Source organism: Puma concolor, chromosome B2 (assembly GCF_028749965.1).
Source record: "Puma concolor isolate L17-30 chromosome B2, mPumCon1.1.hap2, whole genome shotgun sequence".
Lineage (NCBI taxonomy): Eukaryota > Metazoa > Chordata > Mammalia > Carnivora > Felidae > Puma > Puma concolor.
The window spans coordinates 100,556,638-100,578,772 of NC_141671.1; the positions used below are offsets into that span (position 1 = coordinate 100,556,638).

Sequence of the window (22,135 nt, forward strand, 5' to 3'; positions counted from 1 at the left end):
GACAGGGGCATGACCTAGGGAAGGACTCAGAAATTATGTTCCCAGCTGCTAGTAATCAATGGATTGTGCTGTACCAGATTGCAATTTCATTAACAGCACATGGAATCCTCATTTCATACCATTCTTGCCAAAAATGATTATAAGAACTTTAAAGATTCCTTGTCAGTTTCATAGGTGAATATGAATCAGTGTTATTTTAATTAGCATTTCTTTGAATAAAAATGGAGTTAAACTCTTTTTTCTTATATTTGTCTATTTTTATTTCTACTTAAAAAAAAGTTTATTTTGAGAGAGAGAGCATGAGTATGGGGAGAGGCAGAGAAAGAGGGAGAGAGAAAATCCTAAGCAGGCTCCATGCTGTCAGCATGAAGCCCAAAGAAGGGCTTTATCCCACGAATTGTGAGATCATGACCTGAGCTGAAATCAAGAGTTGGACGCTTAACCAGCATGCCACCCAGGTGCCCCTATTTCTACTTTTATGAATTGCTATTCATTCTTCTGCTTATTTTTCTATTAGGACATATAGAGCTGTATTGATTAAAAGAATATTTTATATAAAGATGTCAGTCCTCATTTTATATACTGCAAAGAATGCAAAACAAAATAAAAAATAAAATTTATCATCAAAAATATTAAGTCTTGAAACATGCTCCCAAGAGCAGCTGTGAGCGTTCCTTCTCTTCCCATCTTCCATAGGGAGACACTTAAAACACACATGTCCCCAGCAGGTCTAAATGAGAAAATTAGAGAATTGGAGGCAGAAGAATGGAGTCAAAGACATTTCGTAAACCATCCTAAAGTCTATGAACAAAACTAGGACTAACAGAAAGGCAAAATATGTCTGATGCTATGAAGATTATGAAGATGATATTATGAAGATGATATTCACTGGGTTCATAGTGATGTGTGATAAAGCAATTATGGCAAAATGTTAATAACAGAATCTAGATAGTACAATTCTTTACCTTTTTATGCATATTTGAAAGTTTTATAATAAAATATTGGGGGGGGAGGTAAAATTTACCTTCTACACGAATACATTTCCATGCTTGTGTTATCTGACGGGCTAAGGTTGTCTTCCCAACCCCCTAAAGAAGAAAGATGTTATTTAAAACCCAAAAGAACAGTCATTTGCCAGAGAAACAGATATTCACATTTAAAAGATTATATTTATGGTTACAATACATGAATATTATCAAGTAAATTTTTTGTCAACAAAAAAAATGAACAGCAGACCTTAGATATTTATAGCATAATTTTTCTCTATAAGAGTCACATTTGCCACATTTTATGAAATGACTTAAATAACATTTTTAAATTAAGAAAATAGCCCTGAAACCAGGAAGCTGTACCATTATGGCATTACAGGTACTGTCCTCTTTTGATTATCAAATTTTGTAATTTTGAATACATATAGTGATTCTACTGAAACCCGTCACTTTATTTCCTTTCTAAAGTTTATAACTATGAATGTTTTGACAGACTTCCATTTAGTAACTTCCAAGAGCAAAAAATTCCTTCTTAATGGACATCTATGAAAAGTGTCATCTTTTAAAGATAAAAGATCACTTTAATGAAGTAACATTTGTACCTGACTGCTCTTACTGTTGACTCTTAAAACTCTATTATATGTTAAGAAACATAATGAAAATTACTGGAACTATTTCTTGGTACCTGTCCCAGGGTCTACATAAAATTAAATCAAGGATGGGATCTAGCCTTTGGTCTCTGCTATTCTGGGGAGCCTCTTTAATTAACCAGCTCAGTTTCTCTAATGGTAACTACCAACTAGCTCAATGGCTAAAAATACCTCTCATCTAGAGGTCCTTACTAGGAATGCCTAGAAAGGCACGCTATCTTATGACAGCCATTTTTGGTTTCTTTTTATTTTGTGGAAAGATAATATATAGGTCTGCTAATGCACTTTGAGTAAAGGTGAGGCACATTGCCTCTCAGTAGCTTCAGATATTAATGGGAGAGGCTCCCCGTTTGACTCCATAGTGTCTTGCCTTCAAATACCCAGAGAGTCTCACAACAAATTCCACAGAAAATTTTATATGTCAATTGTGTCTAAAATAACCTGGATCACAGACTACTAACAATTTTCATGGTGCAATGTTTTGATTAATTAATTTCTTCATAATATAAAATCAAAGATAAGTACAATGTCAGTTCCTTTCCAATTATAAGTGCACAAGAGAAGAGAAAGCTATGAAATTACCACCAATATTATATTAGTTTTTAAGTCATACAACTAAAGTCTAGCACTCAAAGAAGTCATCATACTATGTAGTTTTCATTCTTGTATGGTAACATAATATTATGATTTTTTAAATAAAAAAAAATTAAATAATAAGTTACAAGAGATAACTTACTGGTTTCCCAAATATAACAAAGCAAACAGGTTTAGACAGCAAAAAGTTATATTCAGCTTCATCTTCATTAAATATATCTGCAAAAGGATACTCTTCTGTATTCTCTTCAGAATTCATAATATAAAATACTACAATAAGAAAAAATAAGATTTTTAGTGACTAATTCAGTTGGAAAAGGCAGGCAGGTTAGGGAAAATGAGAATATCCTGAGAATTTACTTAGCCCCAAAGCCATTCCACACCACTAAACACAAGGATTTTTCCCATACTGACAAAAAAGTTAAACTCCTCTATTAAAACAGTAATAAGCTTAGTTTGAGACAAAAAGCAAAATCTAGTTATACATTGTACAAGACAGCTAAAACAAAATGTTTCAGAGAGATTAAATTAAGGGAAAAATACATACATGCAAACATACACATATTTGTGTGTATTCAATTAAAGATCAAATTACATATGCTATACACACACATATATATATATTATGCAGTTACATACACACACGTGTGTGTGTGTACATGTGTAGGGACTACTAATGGGTCTAACAGAAATCCAAATCCAATACGTAGAACTGGAAAAAAAAAAAAGAATATATATATAACAATATTTATAAGATGTAGCTAAAGTAGTATTTAGAAGCATTAAATGAATTAGAGCCAAAGAAAGTCTGAAAAGTACATGAAATAAGCTCACCACTTTTAAGATGTTAGGGGGAAAAAAAACCCAGGAAAAATAGAAAAATATATTTTAAAAGTTAATAAAATAGAAAACATATAGAGAGAGGGTCACCAGAGCTAAACAGCGGTATTTTGAAAAAATGTAAAAATAGAAAACTTCTGTCAAGATTGTTCAAGTAAAGAAAACAGATGGCACAATTAAACAATATTAGACATTACGTTTTTAGAAGTATGGTTTCTTATATCTCAAAACAGATTTGTCTATTTTTGTTGTTGTTTATTTCTAACTTTTGTTAATCAGAGTATGTTCTCTGATTTCAATTTTTCAACTCTTTGAAATTTGTTAAGGCTTGCCTCGTGGCCTAGTGCATGGTAGTTTTTTTTTTAATGTTTATTTATTTTTGAGAGACAGAGAGAACATGAGCGGGAGAGGGGCAGATAAAGAGGGAGACACAGAATCCAAAGCAGGCTCCAGGCTCTGAGCTGTCAGCACAGAGCCCGATGAGGGGCTTGAACCCACGAACCGTGAGATCATGACCTGAACCAAAGTCGGACGCTTAACCGACTAAGCCACCCAGGCACCCCAAGTGCATGGTAGCTTTTTAAAAAGTTCCCTGATTCCTTGAGAAGGATATGTGATTTATGTCTGATGCAGTGTGCTTTAAATAGACTACAGAATAACAATGCTGCAGATATAATATAGATAATGCGAGGATACCACAAACAAGGTTATCCCGAATAAACTGATATTATTTCTAAGAATTGATAAATTCCTAGAAAAATCAACTTCTCAAGAAAAAAAAAGAGGAAACCTAAGTGGTTCTATAACCATAAGGAAACAGAGTCAGTAACTAAAAATCTTCCCACAAAAAGTGTCATTGGAGGAAAGTGGGTGGCAGGACCAGAAGGTGGGGCTTAGTGTGTTTCTCTTAGAGAGGCCTCTGCCCTGCCAGGGTCTTTACAGAGGCCCTGGGCCCCAATTTCATAGTTTATTTTGACCAAAGACTTTATGAGGAGGTGGAGAGCCCCCTTGTTCTGTCAGTTTTTGCTCAGGAAGGGGATGGGGGTAGCCAAAGTCTCCTTGGCTTCTTTCGTTTGAAAATAAATTGTGTCTTTGGGGAAAAAATAAAAGAAACCAGATGGTTTTTTGAAGAGTTCCGGACGTACAAGCTTCCAGATACAGAGAAAAGATAAAGTGGAGACTTCTAACATTAGTTTACGTATCTCATATAACCTTTACCTAAATGAGAGAGAGTGTGAGAAAGCAAAATTATGTACCAGTTTCATTCATGAACAAGATTTTAAAAATCCTAATCAAAACATTAGCTAACTGAATCCAGGAATATATGAACAAGGTAATAACATCATGACCAAGTTGGGCTTTCCCCAGGAACTCAAGGTTGTTGAGAAATTAATTTATCATATTAAAACAAAAGAGAAAAACAACACGATCATCTTAATAGATGTAGAAAAAGTGTATAACACAATTCAACACCCTTTAATGATTAATAAAAATCTCTTAGCAACTAGGAAAAGAGGGGAATTTCTTTAATCTGATAACAGGTATTAACAAAAGACAAACATATTTAATGATTAAATATTAAAAATGTTCTTTTCAGGGGTGCCTGGGTTGGTTAAGAATCTGACTCTTGGTTTCAGCTCAGGTCATGATCATAATCTCGTGGTTTTGTGGGTTCAAGCCCCACGTTGGGCTCTGTGCTTGACTGATAGTGTGGAGCCTGTTTGGGATTCTCTCTCTTTGCCCCTCTCCCACTTGCACTGTCTCTGTCTCTCTCAAAATACAAATTAGAAAACTTTAAAAACATGTTTTCAGGTAATAACAAGACAAAGAAAGAAAACTGTAATTATTCCCAGTTGATATGATTGTCTACATGAGAAACAAACATATCACAGATAAATTTTGAGAATTAGCCTGATAACTCAATTTGCTGGATTCAAAATTATACAAAATTCAGTTGCATTTCCCTTTTTTTTTTTTTTTTAATTTTTTTTTCAACGTTTATTTATTTTTGGGACAGAGAGAGACAGAGCATGAACGGGGGAGGGGCAGAGAGAGAGGGAGACACAGAATCGGAAACAGGCTCCAGGCTCCGAGCCATCAGCCCAGAGCCCGACGCAGGGCTCGAACTCACGGACCGCGAGATCGTGACCTGGCTGAAGTCGGACACTTAACCGACTGCGCCACCCAGGCGCCCCGCATTTCCCTTTTTTTAATATTTATTTTTTAATTTTTGAGAGAGCGTGAGCAGGGGAGGGGAAAGAGAGAGATGGACAGAGTATTAAAAGTGGGCTCTGCACTGACAGCAGTGAGCCCAAAGCGGGGCTCGAACTCATGAACCGCTAGATCATGACCTGAGCCAAAGCTGGATGCTCAACCAACTGAGCCATCCAGGTGCCCCCAGTTGCATTTCTGTACACCATTATACACCACGACTTGCTAGAAAATGTAACTGAAGATAAAAAAGACTTATTTTTGCAGCAAAATAATAAAGTAACCAGGATTAAATATTATAAAACGTATACAAACTCTTTACGGAAAAATGACAAAATCTTATGAAATGACTTTAATGAGCAGAGTTCAAAAATGGAACCAGCGGTCTGAAATGCTGTTCATGAAACAATAAAAAGTGGATTATGGGGCTATATGCTTCCAGGTAAAGGGATATGATTATATTTCTCTGTGGAATTTAAGACTATTCAAATGGACTTAATATACCAATATTATTTTATAGTGTCATTATGAAAAAAAAGACATAATAAGAATTATTACCAGTATACTAAAAAGATTGAGAAGAAAACCTCATGACAAAAGAACTAAAATTTCAAGCTTTTTTTAGTACCAAAAAACAAGTAATGCTACTATAAAATCTAATTATAAAGGAGAAAATGCATCTAAACCTTTTATAGAGGTGGTGCATTTATTAAAGAGTCTCTTTTAAGTACACTAAAACCAGGGCCCTAAGGCCTGGGGTGGGGACATTTAGGTGGATATCTGAGTACTTCGAACCCTAAGATTTATGTGTGTGAGGCAGGAAGCTAGGCATGAGTGAGTGACAGGAGGATGGACCTTAGACGTCCTGATGAAGATGCCCAATGGACAACCGCCTGGGGACCACCCCATTCCACCCATCTAAGGTCACAACATCCCAGCAGAGGAAGAATTGAGTTTGTTGTGCTTGTTGCACTTGTGCAGACAGCACCCTGTTGTCCTTATTTGGTGTATGCCTCTAGAATAGAAATAATGTTGTTTTCTACCTAGTGCAGGCATTTTGAATACGTCTTGGGAAAGGGTATGTGCAGTTGGCTAATTATTATACAATCCAGGCCTGTTACCCAAATGTTGCTACCTTAGGACCCACTCAAAAAAAAAAAATTGATATAAGCCTACACCCTGGGGTTTCTGGGGCCTTTGTCTCTCTTGACTGGCCTGCTCCTCCCTTGGAGTGTACTTGAGTAAAACTTTGCTCTGCTTTACTTTCCCTTTGCTGTCCTGTAATTCTTTATTGTGGCAGCAAAAAGAACCCAGGCTTCTTCCCTTTTCCCTCTAACACTCAGTAGCACCTGGAATGCCTTGCACTGACAGAAGTAGCTCCTCCCTCATCTCTGGAAGGATAGCAGCCTCTCCTTGCATCACCTGAGGCAGACACTTCAGAAAACAATGCTTGCCCTCCACAAGATCTGCTTCAACTTCCTCATAGCTTTTAGACCAGTAACTGGGGTCAAGCATCAGCCCGGCCTGGCTGTGGAGGCACTGGTACAGGAAGAAAGGTATTGTGTGCCTAAAGAATTGGAGGGCCTGGCTATGACGTACCAACAGGAATCAGGAGAACATGCCTAGAAAAGGATCTTGAGGGTGCTGAGCAGGGGAATGGAGACTAGATGAGAGTTTATTGATACGTGGGCTCTCTCCCGTGACTCAAGGTGTTAACATCCTGACTAGGACACCTGGGGTGGGTCCTAATTCACTGCTGGTAAGGTTCCTTGAAGCTTGGAAAAGAACAACAGCCTGTAGTAAATGTGGTAGAAATGCTGGAACTGCCTTGGTAGAATATAGAGTAGTGTGTCAAAGGCTCGAGAAGGTGACATGTTAAATGGATTTCACATATGAGGCTAGAGAACTGATAAGCCAACTCTGTTTGTTGGGATGGCCAGAGGACACTCCCCTCATTAAGGCTATAAGGAATGAACTAGTAAGGGGGCACTAGTATCCTTAATAAGCTCAGTGGTGGCTGTTCTTTGTAGGCCAGAACCGAAGGTAGGGGAAAGGCTGCTACGATACTGGGGTTCCATGTTTCAGTGGGGATGACAGAGTCTTGAAGAGCAGAGGCCAGATGGCAGCACTTAACCATCAGAAACAAAGTAGGTGTAATTACTACAATGGGCAGGAAGTCCAGAATGGCAACAAGCAAGATCCACAGAAATCTATGGCAATGGTTAATAAACCATGGAATTTCTAGGGGGTGAAATGGATGAGCAGTGAACGAAAATGTTTATTAACTTACTTTTCTAAAAATGACAAAGGGCAAGTGAATCAAAGGCTGATGTCAGCAACCACAGTGGAAAATCATGATCCTTGCCTAGTTCTTAGCTCCAGAGCCCATTTATTGAAGGGGAGGCGAGGAGTCCTCGAGAATAGACCCTACAACACCGTAACAAGTATTTACAATAGGGATTCCCCAATTCTTCCTTCTCCAAGGGAACGTACAACCATTAACTGGGGAAATACACACTGTGGAAATGGGACTATCCTCCTCTTTCAGAGCCTACAGGACATAGGGTCTGAGCTGACACCAACACCAGCAGATACAAAATGCCATCATGGCCTCCTGCTGGTGTGAAAGCAAATGGAGAACCAGTAATAAATGGAGTCTCGGCTCAAGTCAGTCTTACAGTGCAGGATCTGCAGGATCACCTCGTGGTTCTTTTCCTGGTCCCTGACTATGTGATGGGGATTGCAGCTGGCAAAATCTTCCCAGTCGTTCCCTGCCTGTGGAGTAAGCACCACTGTGGTAGAAAAGCCAAGTGGAAGCTCATGAAATAAATAGTAAGTCATTCCAAATGAAATGGAAAGGTGTTACCCAAAACTATCTAAAAGATAGCCCTGCTCAATTCTCCAGTGTGATTTTTTACAAAAACCAGATAGATCATGACAGATGATGGGGCACTACTGAAAACTTAACCAAGTGATAGCCCCACTCGTAATTGTGCAGATGCAATCTTTACTAGTCAGACACAGCTTCTTGTCCTCGGTATGCAGCTACTCATCTGGCAAATGTGTTGTGTTTTTTTTTTTAAATCCCTCTCAGAAAAGAAGATTAGAAACAGTTTGTATTCACTTAGAACAGTCAGCAAGGAACATTCACGCTTGCCCCAGGACTCTCCTGCTATTTTAACAGCTATAGTACAAAGGGGTCTTTTTGATCCCTTGTTGATATATTATCAATATTGATAATATCAGAGCCTGTGAGCAGGAAGTGGCAAGTGTTCTGGATGGCTTCATAAGACACATGAGCAGCAGAAAGTGGAAGATAAATCTACAAACATTTAAAGTCCTGTTACTTTGGTGAGGTTTTAAAAGACCAGTGGTCTGGGACATTCCGAGATGTTCTCTCCAAGGTAGAGGACAAGTTTACTATACCTTATACCTTCTACCTCTAAAAAAAAAAAAAGAGGTGCAGTATTTTATAAGTCTCTTTAGTTTTTGGAGACAGCCTGTAGCATACTTGGGAATACTGTTCTGATCCATATAATGGGTGACTTGGAAAGCTGTCAGTTTTGAGCAAACCCTCAGAGCAACAGAGAGCTCTGTAGCAGTTTTACAACGTTTTTATTTTTTTATTTTTGGGACAGAGAGAGACAGAGCATGAACGGGGGAGGAGCAGAGAGAGAGGGAGACACAGAATCGGAAACAGGCTCCAGGCTCTGAGCCATCAGCCCAGAGCCTGATGCGGGGCTCGAACTCACGGACCGCGAGATCGTGACCTGGCTGAAGTCGGACGCTTAACCGACTGCGCCACCCAGGCGCCCCGTAGCAGTTTTAGTCTATGGTACCAGAGGCCTGCTTCTTGGGCCATATACCTGGCCAGATCCCATGATGCTAGAGGGAGACACCTACAGTAGGTGAGAATACTTTTGGAGTCTTAGGAAAGCCACAACAGAAACCTCTCGGTGTAGATCATTGCTGTCTGCAGCAGAGAACCACTCCCCATTCAAAACGCCGCTCCTGGTAATGCTCTGGGCTCTGGGAGAGAATGAATGCCTGGCCATGGGACATCAAGTGACTATGCAACTGGAAGTGCCCATCATGAACTGGGTACATTAGATCTAGTCCTAAAGTTGGGCAGGCACAGGAGTAATCCACTGAATGACAAAAATGGAATGCTGGGATCAGGTCCAAGAACGTCTGGAGGGTACAAATAAGTTTCATAAATAAGCAGCCCAGACACCATGTCATCTATCTTTTGCTTATCAATGTCTCTTTTTCAGCTCAGACATCATAAGGAATTCCCTAGGAACTTAAAAAAAGTCATGGATGAATCATGATATATTGGTGCAAACTGTAAATGGAATGCTTCCAGACTTTAATGCCACTCAGAGGCAGCCCTGAAAGATGATGATTAAGGGAAATCCTCCTTGTGGGCAGAGTTTTAGGCAGTGTTCCTAGGTCCTCAGTTTGGAGGACAGTATTGAATGTCTTGGTCAAAGGCCTGGGAGGAGGAAGATTGAAAGATAAGAGAAAAAGAGTTCTGGGGAAGAGGCATGCGAATGGACCTATGAGAAGGGCATAGCAAACACACTCTATGGCAAGCCATACCAAGTCACACCCTGTGTGACCCCATTCCCTAAGAGAAGATGGATTCTGTGACTTGCTTCTAAATCTAGCAAAGGTATTAGACATACCATTCCTGTGATTACATTGTACTATGTAAGATCCTATTTTAGCACACTGGAGAGACTTCCTGGTTGGCTCTGAATTAAGTTGCCATGATGTGAAAGGACTGCTGGCAAAGAACAGTGGGTGGCCTCCAGTCATGGAGAGAGCCCCTGGACAACAACCAGGAAGAAAAGAAACAACCACAAAGAGATGAATTTTGCCAACAATTTAAATGAGCTCAGAAGCAGATTCTTCCCTAGTCGAGTCTCCAGATGAAAATGCCGCGCAGCCAACATCTTGACCACAGCTCTGTGAGACCCTCAGTGGAGAAACCAGCTAAGCTACGCCTGGACTCCTGAACATGGAAACTATGAGATAATATATGTATGTGTTTTAAACTGCTAAATTTGTGGTAATTTTGTTATACCACATAGTAAAAAAATACAAGTGGACACAAAATATGTGGATTTTTGAGTCTCACAAAGCAGGTTGATTTTCCAGTAAACATTAGCCAGTCTTTATCCCTGGTCACCTCAATGCTTCCAAAATGGGCTCATAAATGGAGGAGGCATGGTGGTAGGGATGGAGGTGATGGAGGCCATTGCATAGGTTCAATGACGCATCTCCCTCTCAACAGGCTGATTTAGTTAATTCTATCACTAAGCATCTCACCTGTGTGTTACAGAGACTGAGGCTAAGCCCTCAAAATGGTATATCCATTCAGTGACAAACTGATTACATGGAATTCCTTCACCTTGGAGAATACAGCAGGTGACATGTGTCCCTGTATGGGTGTGCTTCTCCAACCCACAATGCCTTGGCCAGCACTACTATCTAAGGGTTTGGAGGGATCATGAGATCCCATATAATATTGCCTTGGATCAAAAGACCCTCTTTTTAGTAAAGGAGGTATGATAAGAAGGATCCACTGATTCTACCACATACCTCTTCATCCAGAAGCTACCGGTCTGACAGAATGTTGGAATGGCCTCTTAAAGGTACAATGAAAATGCCAGTTTGAGATTGTGTGGGATTGAGACACTACCATCCCTCTCAGTGATTGACATGAGGAATTTGTATCATCCTTCCTCATGACTTCAGGCTCTGCTGGACTGGAGGTCCTGGTTTTGATTGAGGGGAGAGAGATGCTTCTATCAGGAGACCCCTTTAGGTGGGTTTCACTAAACCTAAAACCGCTGCCTAGTCCTCTGTGGCTCCACATGCCCATAAGGAGTTACTGCACTGGCAGGTGAGGACAGGGTTGCTTCTACTGCTTAGAGCAGGAGATGTATGTCTTGAACTCAGGGGATTCTCTGAGACTCCTCTTGTAATTGTAGCAAGCCCGATCTGACAAAGACATGGTAACAAGAGGCTTACAGCCCTCAGGGATGAAGGCTGGTTACCCTACTGGAAAAACAACTGAGCTCAGCAGAAGTGCTGGCCAAGGGTAAGAGAAATCTAGAATGGGTGGTAGAGGAGGAAAGTGATGAATTATCAATTTCAGACCTCGGATTAATTGCAGTAGTGGATTCTATAGCTTGTCCCACTAATCATCTTTTGGTGAGTCCTTTTCTTTCAGAAATTGAGACCAACCACCATTGAGAAGAATCACTGAGGGGATGGTGTGAACTTAATGTGGGCGGAGGGAGGGGAGAGAGTGGAAATGACTAGTGCAAACGAGTATATCTCATTGGAACATAGCAGATGCTATTAGTGCCCATAACCACTTGACATGTAACTTTTCCATGAATGGTCAGTCTGACTTCCAACTTCTAGCATGTGTGGCTCTTTGCCTAAGGAATGTTTCCAGCTGCCATACCTAGTCTGCCTGAGCACAGGCAGACCACAAGTTCCAGGAAATTAATGTTCCGCCATAGCAGGCCTCAGCCAATAACTGCTGGGAGGTAGTGAATAAATGCCCCAGCTCCTTTGCCCTTAAGAGGGAATTACTCTGAGACAAATATCTCAGTATTCCGCAGTGAATTCAGCCCACAGAGAAATTTGTTTGATAATATTCCTTTTATCAGCTTCCTTCTGTTCCCTGATGTTTCCTGGGATTACTTCCTATATGAACCACTTGCCCTCGAATTTTTGTCTCAGGATGTGCTTCTAGGTGAACCAAACTAAGACAAGGTTCAAATGAAGAGCAATATTACAGTATAATATAATAATTGAAAACTAAATATTGGAAACCAGAATTCTACACATATTTTAAGAGTTGTTATCCTAAATAAAAACATAGTGCAGATATTTAACTCATATTAAGAAGAATTGGTTTCCACTATGAAAAAAACACAACTAAATATTCTTCCCAGTTGGAAGATCCAAGTCAATGTAAAATGCCAGAACTGACATGGCCATCTTTCTAGTTCTTAATAAAATAGGACCAAACTATGAAAGAAAATTAAAATACTAAATAATTAAATATTTTTTTTTAATTTGGTAATTTCTCAATTTTAAATTTACAACATGATCTCTAACATCTCATTGTTATGTAATATAATCTCTAATATCACATTATGTTATAGGTTTATACTATAATTCAATAGAATTTTTACAAGTTCCCTCACCTTTTAAGCCGTTGAGAAACTCTCCAGGTAGGTTGTGCGGTTTACAGGGGGCCCATCTCCTGAGAAACCTACCACTTCTACTTAGGCGATGTCTTATACTCTCATAGTAGGTGCTCAGTAAATATTTGTAGAATGTCATCAGTGGTTGGAAGGGAAAATTGTTTTAAAAAGTAATTTACTGAGAAATCCCGAAGTTTAGTTTTGTAGGAAAAGGAACTGGCCTGGGGTCCCCGCAGGAGGTAAGGTGCCATTCAATAGACACAAAACGCGTCGGGGAGGGGGACTACGACCCCTACTTACCTGGGCACAGAGGAGTCCCCAGGAGCCCACAGGACCCCACCTGCCGGACCGCAGCCGCCTCTGGTATCGCTGTGTCGGTGCAGCGGTTGCCTAGGGAACCCCTGGCGGGGCTTCGCGCAGTGCCTCTTGGGGGACCGGGTCTTGAAGGTGGGGCTGTAATTTATTGATTTTTTAAAATAATTTTACTTATTCACTTTTTCACTTAACTTTGTATTTTTAATACATTCCTTTTGACAAATATAAAATGAATGATGATTAGAGAGGGCATGTACATTGCCCACTTGGGTTCACACATATCAAATGGAATTGGCCTTATTTTAACCCAGAATTGCCGGTCTCAAAGTCAGTGCCACATTCCTTGAACCACACAGCTTTCAGACAGCATGGATTTTGTTGACTCTCCTAAGGATTAATACAGATACAGAGACGCAAGGGGAAAAACACCGGCACACAGCGAAGGGCTATCAGATATATTTCCAGGAAAATAAGGGCAGAGGTAGGCAGAAAAAAAGAGACCAACTTCGAATGGATCTATCTACAACTCAGAGAACCGATTCAAAAGAAGCAATCCAGTCGCAAACCCTACTCCTTTTCCAAAGAGGACTAGATGAAGCGCGAGCCCAGACTAACCTGTCCACTTTTTCTCCGCCCACTTTTTCTCCCGCCCGCATCAAACATGGCGCCCTTCGCTTCCTCCCTAAGCAACGCGCAGGTTCTGGGAGTCTGTACGCGACCTCTCTACGGTATATCCTCCAGCTCCGCCCCCGACGTGCCTGGGGCGGGACTTGCCCGGAGGTGGGGATCTGGGATCCGGAAACACCTGAGCTATTCCCGGTCTTGTTTGTTTAGTGCACAAGGGGCGTTTTTTCTTTCTGGATCTGATGTCCAGAGTGTGAGGTATCTTCTCTCCCGGCCTCCTGGAGCAGTGTGGAGGTTGCCGCACTCTGGGCCGCGGCCTGGTGCCCTGTCGTGAGGGCCCCCATTTCTTCCGACCATGCCCGCGGCCGCTGCCCCCATCATAAGCTCCGTCCAGAAGCTGGTTCTGTACGAGACCAGAGCTGTGAGTTCCCTGCGCGGCGGGGCGCGGCGGGGCGCGCGAGGGAGGACGGTGACAGCATCTTCCTCCCTAAGTCCCTAATCCCAGCCGTGGGCATGTGTCTGAGGGGGCTTCGCCTTGTTATCGCACCCAGGGCACTGCTGCTTTTGCTTTTACATGTTTCCATTTAAAAGCCACAGTTGAAATACACTGGAAACAGGTGCTTGTGCGTGTATGTCAGAAACTGTTCATAAAGTTCTGAACGAGTATGGATTCTTTCCAACTCTCAGAGTCTGTTCTGTAGTTCGCTACTTACAGTACAGGCAAGGGTATGAAAAAATATTTTTGACCTTTGAATGAGTAATTTGTGTGTTTTCCGATTCCATGGCATACCAATTACTATACTGTTAATTACGTACGCTTTTATTGCTAAAATATTTGGTTCTCTTTATTTGAAAGGAAAGGAAAACTTGTTTTGCTTAATGACTGGTTTGTTTGGGTAACATTATTTTGCTTTTTCACTTGACTTTTTTGCACTTTTTGTTTCATTACTTCAAATGGCCGTGTAAATAGTTACTATAGAATAAGATCAGTTTTTGTGTTTAGATTACTGGGTCCCTAAGATTTACAGAATAGTGTTTATAGGAGCACATTGTCATTTGTGTGGTTGGAAAATAAAGTACAACGTTTTGAATTGGGGTAACAGTAATGTTAGAGTCTGTGTTTAAAATTACACTTTGGAGTAATGAGATTGCTTATGCTGGAAGCCTGCCTGTATGCTGTAGAGTGTTTCATAGGGCACATTCAATGGAACCTGGGTTGTCTTCCATTGATAAAGTAGGTACTTAACAGTTTCTCGATTATAACCTGGTTCTAATATCAGGTCTGCCTCAGGTCACAATTAATGGAGAAGTATTGTTGAACCTAAGTTAATTTTGTTGGCAACTTCATTTGATTAGATCCATGCCAGAAGAGGAATTATCAAACATCTGTAGCTATCTTGAGTTGTTCTCTGAGGAGAGTCATACAGAAGTATCATTTTGACATTGAAACAAAACCTTCTGCTTTCTGTACAATGTGCTGGTAAATGTCCCTGGTTAGAAACATAAATACTACACTCAAAACACAGAAACTTCAGCCCATTAATCAGCTGAGCATTCATTAGGACTGGCTGAGATGTTAGTATTCTTTTCAAAGCATAACTCAGGGCTCTTCTGCTCACAAACCTTCAGTAGCTCCCATTCTGAGGAGAGTAAACACTTTATCCTTTAGTTTGGCATTGAAAGCTATATGTGATTTGTCATCAGCCTGTATGATTTTATGTCTAATTTAATATCAATTCAACAAATATTTATTGAGGATTAACGCTGTGCCTTTATGTGCCTTATTCTGCGGTAAATCTGTATTGCTTTCAGTTCCTTATACCTACCTAGTGTCTTTTCTGCAGCTCTTTCCTAGTAAAGTCCCACCCCTTCTTGTCCTGTCATAACCTGTTGGTCCTCACAGCACACATGGTGGTACAGTGCCTTGTAAACAGTAGGCTTCCATTAGATACACTTGAGAGTGTCTAATATAAAGAGGTACGTATTCCAGAACTTGGTTGTGACCCCACTCAGTCATCTAAGCAATGCAAACTAACTCCAGCCAGCTTAGAGATAAAAAGCGAGTTTATCAGAAGGATGCTGGAGGAGCCACTGCTTGGAATCACTGGAAGAGGCTAACTCCTCAGCTTCTGGAAAGGCAGGAATAGGAGAGCAGTATTAGAGAACCCACTCAGGGTGTTGCTGAGGACATACCATAGGCTTTAGGAGAAGGAACATGATTGACTCAGCTATGATTGGGAATCTGCCCCTTGGTGGGCAAATCATCGTGGCCAGGATGGGGTCTGGCAGTAATGACTTTTGTTTTCAGGAATGGTTGGGCCAAGGCAACCACCCTGAGAAATGTCTGCTGAATTTAATTTTTGAATCTCAGTTTCCTCATCAGTGAAGTATTTGATTCTTCTTTTTTATATTTGGATTTAAAGATTTAAGCAGAGGGGCACCTGGGTGGCTCAGTCGGTTAAGCGGCCGACTTCGGCTCAGGTCATGATCTCACGGTCCGTGAGTTTGAGCCCCACATCGGGCTCTGTGCTGACAGCTCAGAGCCTGGAGCCTGTTTCAGATTCTGTGTCTCCCTCTCTCTGACCCTCTCCCGTTCATGCTCTGTCTCTCTCTGTCTCAAAAATAAATAAACGTTAAAGAAAAAAAAATTTTAATAAAAAAAATAAAGATTTAAGCAGAAAGATTTATTTCAGTAATAAGTTCAAAGTTTAAGGGACATAAATAACTCAGAAAAAAAGCATAAAATTGCCGGTAAGTAAAGAGATCCTAGGAAGTAAAAGGAAAAAAAACCCAACTGTAGCGGGTTGTGTTAATGAGAATAATAGAGCTAATGCTTATGGAACACTTCTATGCCAGCCACTGGTCGCAAAGCACTCCACATATATTTTGCTATTTAATAGCATAAAACCTCTAAGAAGTAAATCTTGTTACTACTACTATTACTACTATTGTTCAGTGAAGAAAAGAATGAGGCAGAGAAGATCAATAGTGCTACTGAGAGTGTGGTCTGACAATTGGTGCCCAGCATAGATAGTTTGTAACTGGACTGGGACGGATTACATATAGAAACAGAGAGTCAGTGATTAGAAACTTTTATAGCTATTTGACAGAGTAATTGTATATCTGATGAATCAGTTAATTTAGAACATGGGTTTGTGATTTGTGTGTCCTTGGGTTTGTGTTTTTTTGTTTGTTTGTTTTTTTAGCTTGTTACGGAAAATTTGAGCAAATACAAAATAAACAGAATAGTAAACACCCACATATCCACACCACATATCCACACCCACATATCCATCACCAACTCCTGAATTACCTTTATTAGCTATAACTTGTTCCACTCCCCACCTACCACTTACTGTTTTATAAGGTTCTTTTTTTTTATTTAAATAAGTTGAAATGCACAAATCTAAACGATAGAATTTGATATTATTTTTTTAATTTAAATTCAAGTTAGTTACATATATTATAGTATTGGTTTCAGGATTAGAATTTGGTGATTCATCACGTACATATAACACCCAGTGCCCATCCCAACAAGTGCCCTCCTTAATGCCCATTGCCCATTTGGCCCACCCCCCACCTACCTCCCCTCTAGTTTGTTCTCTGTATTTAAGAGTCTCTTATGTTTTGCCTTCCTTTTTGTTTTTATCTTATTTTATTTTTCCTTCCCTTCCCCTATCTATGTTCTTCTGTTTTGTTACTTAAATTCCACATATGAGTGAAATCATATGGTATCAGTTTTTTTTGACTGACTTATTTCACTTAGCATCATATACTCTAGCTCCATCCATGTTGTTGCAAATGGCAAGATTTCATTCTTTTTGATCACCAAATAATATTCCATTGTATATGTGCATGCCTGTGTGTGTGTGTGTGTGTGTGTGTGTGTGTGTGTGTGTGAGTGTGTGTGTGTGTGGTGTGTGTGTGTGTGTATACACCACATCTTTATCCATTCATCAGTTGATGGACATCTGGGCTCTTTCCATAATTTGGCTATTGTTGATAGTACTGCTATAAACATTGGGGTGCATGTGCCCCTTTGAATCAGCATTTTTGTATCTTTTAGATAAATACCTAGTAGTACAAGTGCTAGGTAGTAGGGTAGTTCTATTTTTAATTTTTTGAGGTACCTCCATATTTTTTTTCGAGAGTGGTTACACTGGTTTGCGTTCCCAGTCAAGAGTTCAAAAGTGTTCCCCTTTCTCTGCATCCTTGCCAACATCTGTTGTTTCCAGAGTTGTTAATTTTAGCCATTTTCACAGGTGTGAAGTGATATCTCATGTGGTTTTGATTTGTATTTCCCTGATAAGTGGTGTTGAGCATCTTTTCATGTGTCTGTTAGCCATCTGGATGTCTTCTTTGGAAAAGTGTCTATTCATGTCTTCTGCCCATTTCTTCACTGGATTATTTGTTTTTTTGGGTGTTGAGTTTGACAAGTTTTTTGGATAGTTACCCTTTATCCAATAGTTCATTTGCATATATCTTCTTCCATTCCATTGGTTGCCTTTTAGTTTCATTGATTGTTTCCTTTGCTGTGCGGAAGCTTGTTATCTTTTTAAAAAACTTTTTTTAAATGTTTTATTTTTGAGAGAGAGAGACAAGAGTGTGATTGGAGAAAGGGCAGAGTGAGGGAGACACAGAATCTGAAGCAGGCTCTAGGAGGTCAGCACAGAGCCTGATGTGGGGCTCGAACCCATGAACCGTGACATCATGACCTGAGCCAAAGTCGGGTACTTAACCAAATGAGACACCCAGGCACCCCCAGAAGCTTGTTATCTTTATGAGATCCCAAGAGTTCATTTTTGCTTTTGATTTCCTTGCCTCTGGAGACATGTCTAGTAAGAAGTTGCTGTGGCCGAGGTCAAAGAGGTTGCTGCCTGTTTTCTCCTCTAGGATTTTGATGGTTTCCTGTCTTACATTTAGGTCTTTAATCCATTTTGAGTTTATTTTTGTGTGTGGTGTAAGAAAGTGGTCCAGTTTCATTCTTCTGCATGTTGCTGTCCAAGTTTTCCCAGCACCATTTGCTGAAGAGACTGTCTTTTTTCCACTGGATATTCTTTCCTAAGATTAGTTGGCCGTACATTTGTGGGTCCACTTCTGGGTTCTCTGTTCTGTTTCATTGATCTGAGTGTCTGTTCTTGTCCCAGTACCATACTGTCTTGATGATTACAGCTTTGTAGTATAGCTTGAAGTCTGGGATTGTGATGCCTCCTGCTTTGGTTTTCTTTTTCAAGATCGCTTTGGCTATTCAGGGTCTTTTCTGTTTCCATACAAATTTTAGGATTATTTGTTCTAGCTCTGTGAAGAATGCTGGTGTTCTTTTGATAAGGATTGCACTGAATGTGTAGATTCCTTTGGGTAGTATAGACATTTTAACAATATTTGTTCTTTCAGTACATGAGCATGGAATGTTTTTCTATTTCTTTGTGTCTTCTTCAATTTCTTTCATAAGTGTTCTATAATGTTCAGCATATGGATCTTTTACCTCTTTGATTAGGTTTATTCCTAGGTATCTTATGGTTTTTCTTGTACAATTGTAAATGGGATCGATTCCTTGATTTGTCTTTCTGCTGCTTCATTATTGGTGTATAGAAATGCATCCAATTTCTGTGTGTTGTTTTTATATCCTGCGACTTTGCTAAATTCATGTATCAGCTCTAGCAGTTTTTGGTGGAGTCTTTCGGGTTTTCTACATAGAGTATCATGTCATCTGCAAAGAATGAAAAATGAAAAAGAATGAAAGAATAAAAGTCAAACTTTTATTTTGCATTTTATTTCTTTTTGTTGTCTGATTGTTGAAGCTAGGACCTCCAGTAGTATATTGAAAACAGTAGTTAGAGTGGACATCCCTGTTGTGTTCCTGACCTTTGGAGGGAAACTCTCAGTTTTTCATCATTGAGGATGGTATTACCTGTGAGTCTTTCATATATGGTAAGCTGTAGAATTTATAGATCAATTTATAGACCAATATGGGGAGAACTGAATCTTAGTAATACTGAATCTTTTTCTGAAATTGGAATTTATTTATTATTTTTAATTGAAATATTATCATAAAATTACTTATATAAAATGAAGATTTATTAATATTTGAATTATTAAGATATTTCATATTTGTATAATTCAAATATATAAAATGAAACTCCACACCCATGTCCTGCTACAAGAAGATTTTCTTCTTTTCATTTTTGCTTTATAGAGCACTTTGTTTTATAAAGAAATTTAACAAGCAAGCAAACAAACTAACAAGATTAAGCCAAAAACCTCTATTGTGATAGTAATAATAATGGAGAAAATAGGAGCAAAGAAAGAAAAACAGAGCATAGTAAACCTTGCTCTGGAAAAATAAAAATAAAGCTACCTTTAGGTGATGATATTCTGGAAGAACACTCAACCATGTGTACAGAGACCATTTCTTTCAGTCAGTTTAGAACACATGGACTTTGCTTTACAGATTAAAATTAAAAAAAAAATTTTTTAATGTTCTTATTTATTTTTGCATGAGCGAGAGCGGGGGAGGGGCAGAGAAAGAGAGGGAGACACAGAAGCCGAAGCCTGCTCCAGGCTCTGAGCTGTCAGCACAGAGCCTGGCGTGGGGCTCGAACTCACAAACTGTGAGATCATGACCTGAGCTGAAGTCGGACGCTTAACCGACTCAGCCACCCAGGCGCCTCTACAGATTAAATTTTTAAAATGTTTGTCATTGGGACTGTCTAAAATTATACATTGCAGGATCGTATAATATTGAATCTTTTAATCCATGGTATATCTCTCCATTTATTAGGGGTTTATTTTCTCTTAGCAATATGTGATAGTTTTCAGTGTTGAAATTTTATGTCTTTAAAAAAACCTATTCCTGAGTATCTTATGAGTTTTGATACTATTGCAAATGGGATTTTAAATTTGATTTAATAATTGCTTGTTACTAGCATACAGAAATTGAGTTGATTTTTGTACATTGACCTTATATTCTGAAACCTTGCTAAAGTCACCGTGTGGAGAAGCTGGAGTTGGTGTGTTGAATTAAGAATAATACAGACTATGACCGGCTGAATTGAGGGGCACAGGCCACTCACATGGGGTTGGCAGATAGCTCCCTCAGCATCAAACTTTTAATTTGGGGAAGTGAAGCCCACAGGGTCGATTGAAGGAACAGTTTCAGTACACCCACAGAAAGGAAGTAGGGCTACAAGACTTAGAAATGGCAGAGGTGGCAGTGTTGGGGGAGAGGAGGGAATGATCTGGGGGGAAAGCAGTCCTTTGTCCTAGGCACTGTGAGCAGGAGATAGAGAGCAGGGTAGCAAATACCTATGACCGAACAGGTGATAGGAGCAGAGGTCATTAACTTTTTGTGGGCTTAACTCTAAGTGGCTATTTTAAAAAGGTATCATAGGAAGAGCAAAGTGGGAAATTATGGTAGCAATCCTAAACTCAGGTCCTTATCTAAATGTTTAGACTTGGTGTGAACAGGGTTATCATACTGTCAAATACCTAGTCCTCAACACAAAATAGTCATTTTTCTCATCACACTCATTAGTTCTAGTAGCTTTTTTTGGGGGCGGGGTCATTTCCTTAGCTTTATGCATTAATAATCATATAATTTAGGAAGGGGAACTACTTCCTTCCCAATCTGGTTGCCTTTTATTTACTTATTTTTTTCTTGCCTTCTGGTGCTGACTAGGATCTCTAGTACGAAGTTGAATAGAAGTGACAAGAACAGACATTTTTCTTGTTTTGTTCCTGATCTTACGGGGAAAGCAGTCTCAGTATTAAGTGTGATGTTAGCTATAGGTTTCAGAGATGCCCTTTATCAGAATGAAAATGATTGTTTTCTTTTTTAAAAAAATGTTTATTTATTTTGAGAGAGAGAGAGTGAGAGAGCACAAGCAGGGGAGGGACAGAGAGAGAGAGAGAGAGAGAGAGAATCCCAAGCAGTCCCTGCACTGTCAGTGCAGAGCCCGACACAGGGCTCGATTTTATGAACCTGTGAGATCGTGACCGGAGCCAAAATCAAAAGTCAGATGCTTAACCAACTGAGACACCCATGCGCACCAGAAAGATTCTTTTCTATTCCTAGTTTGATGACAGTTTTTTAAAAAATCATAAACAGATATTGAATTTTGTTGCATGTTTTTTTCTGCATCTGCATATGACATTTACTTTACTTGTTTAGTATGGTGGATTACATTAATTCATTTACAGAGGTTAAAAGAACCTTGAATTTTGGAGGTATACCACACTCCATCATGCTGTATTATTGCTTTTATATATTGCCAGATACTATTTACAAATATTTTGCTAGGGATTTTTACCTTTATGTTCAGGATATTAGTCTATTATTCTTTAACATCTTTGTCTGATTTGGGCATTAGGGTAACTGGTCTCATAAATGAATGAGAAGTGCTCCTTCTTTTATTTTCTGAAGGTGGTTGTATAAGATTGGCATTATTTCTTTGCTTAAATATTTGTTAGAATTTACTTCTGAAAGCATTTGGGCTTGGGGTTGTTTTGTGGGACAAATTTTGATAATCGATTTCTATAATAAATAATAGGGCTATGCAGGTTTTCAGTAGGTCTTGAATCACATTTGATCAATTGTAGTTTTCAAGAAATTTGTCCATTTCATTTTAGTTGTTGAATTTATTGGCATTGAGTTGTTCATATTTTCTCATTAAACTTTTGA

At 39.4% G+C, this 22,135-nt stretch overlaps 2 protein-coding genes across 3 annotated transcripts in view; one reads left to right on the forward strand and one right to left on the reverse strand.

The window, feature by feature from the left end:
• Positions 1-13,541, reverse strand: part of AK9 (adenylate kinase 9) — a 131,158-nt gene extending 117,617 nt beyond the window's left edge. The window contains 3 exon segments of the mRNA XM_086707568.1: positions 1,025-1,088; positions 2,376-2,503; positions 12,817-13,541. Coding sequence (XP_086563694.1) covers positions 1,025-1,088; positions 2,376-2,492 — 181 coding nt within the window. The 5' untranslated portion in view covers positions 2,493-2,503; positions 12,817-13,541.
• A 41-nt stretch (positions 13,542-13,582) lies between these two features.
• The window catches only part of FIG4 (FIG4 phosphoinositide 5-phosphatase), a 135,036-nt gene continuing 126,483 nt past the window's right edge, over positions 13,583-22,135 (forward strand). The window contains exon 1 of one of the 2 annotated variants that reach the window (XM_086707562.1): positions 13,583-13,876. In XM_086707562.1, the coding sequence (XP_086563688.1) occupies positions 13,811-13,876 (66 nt within the window). In that variant the 5' untranslated portion in view covers positions 13,583-13,810. The remainder of the gene's footprint in view (positions 13,877-22,135) is intronic. The other variant, XM_025925317.2, reaches the window with a different exon arrangement.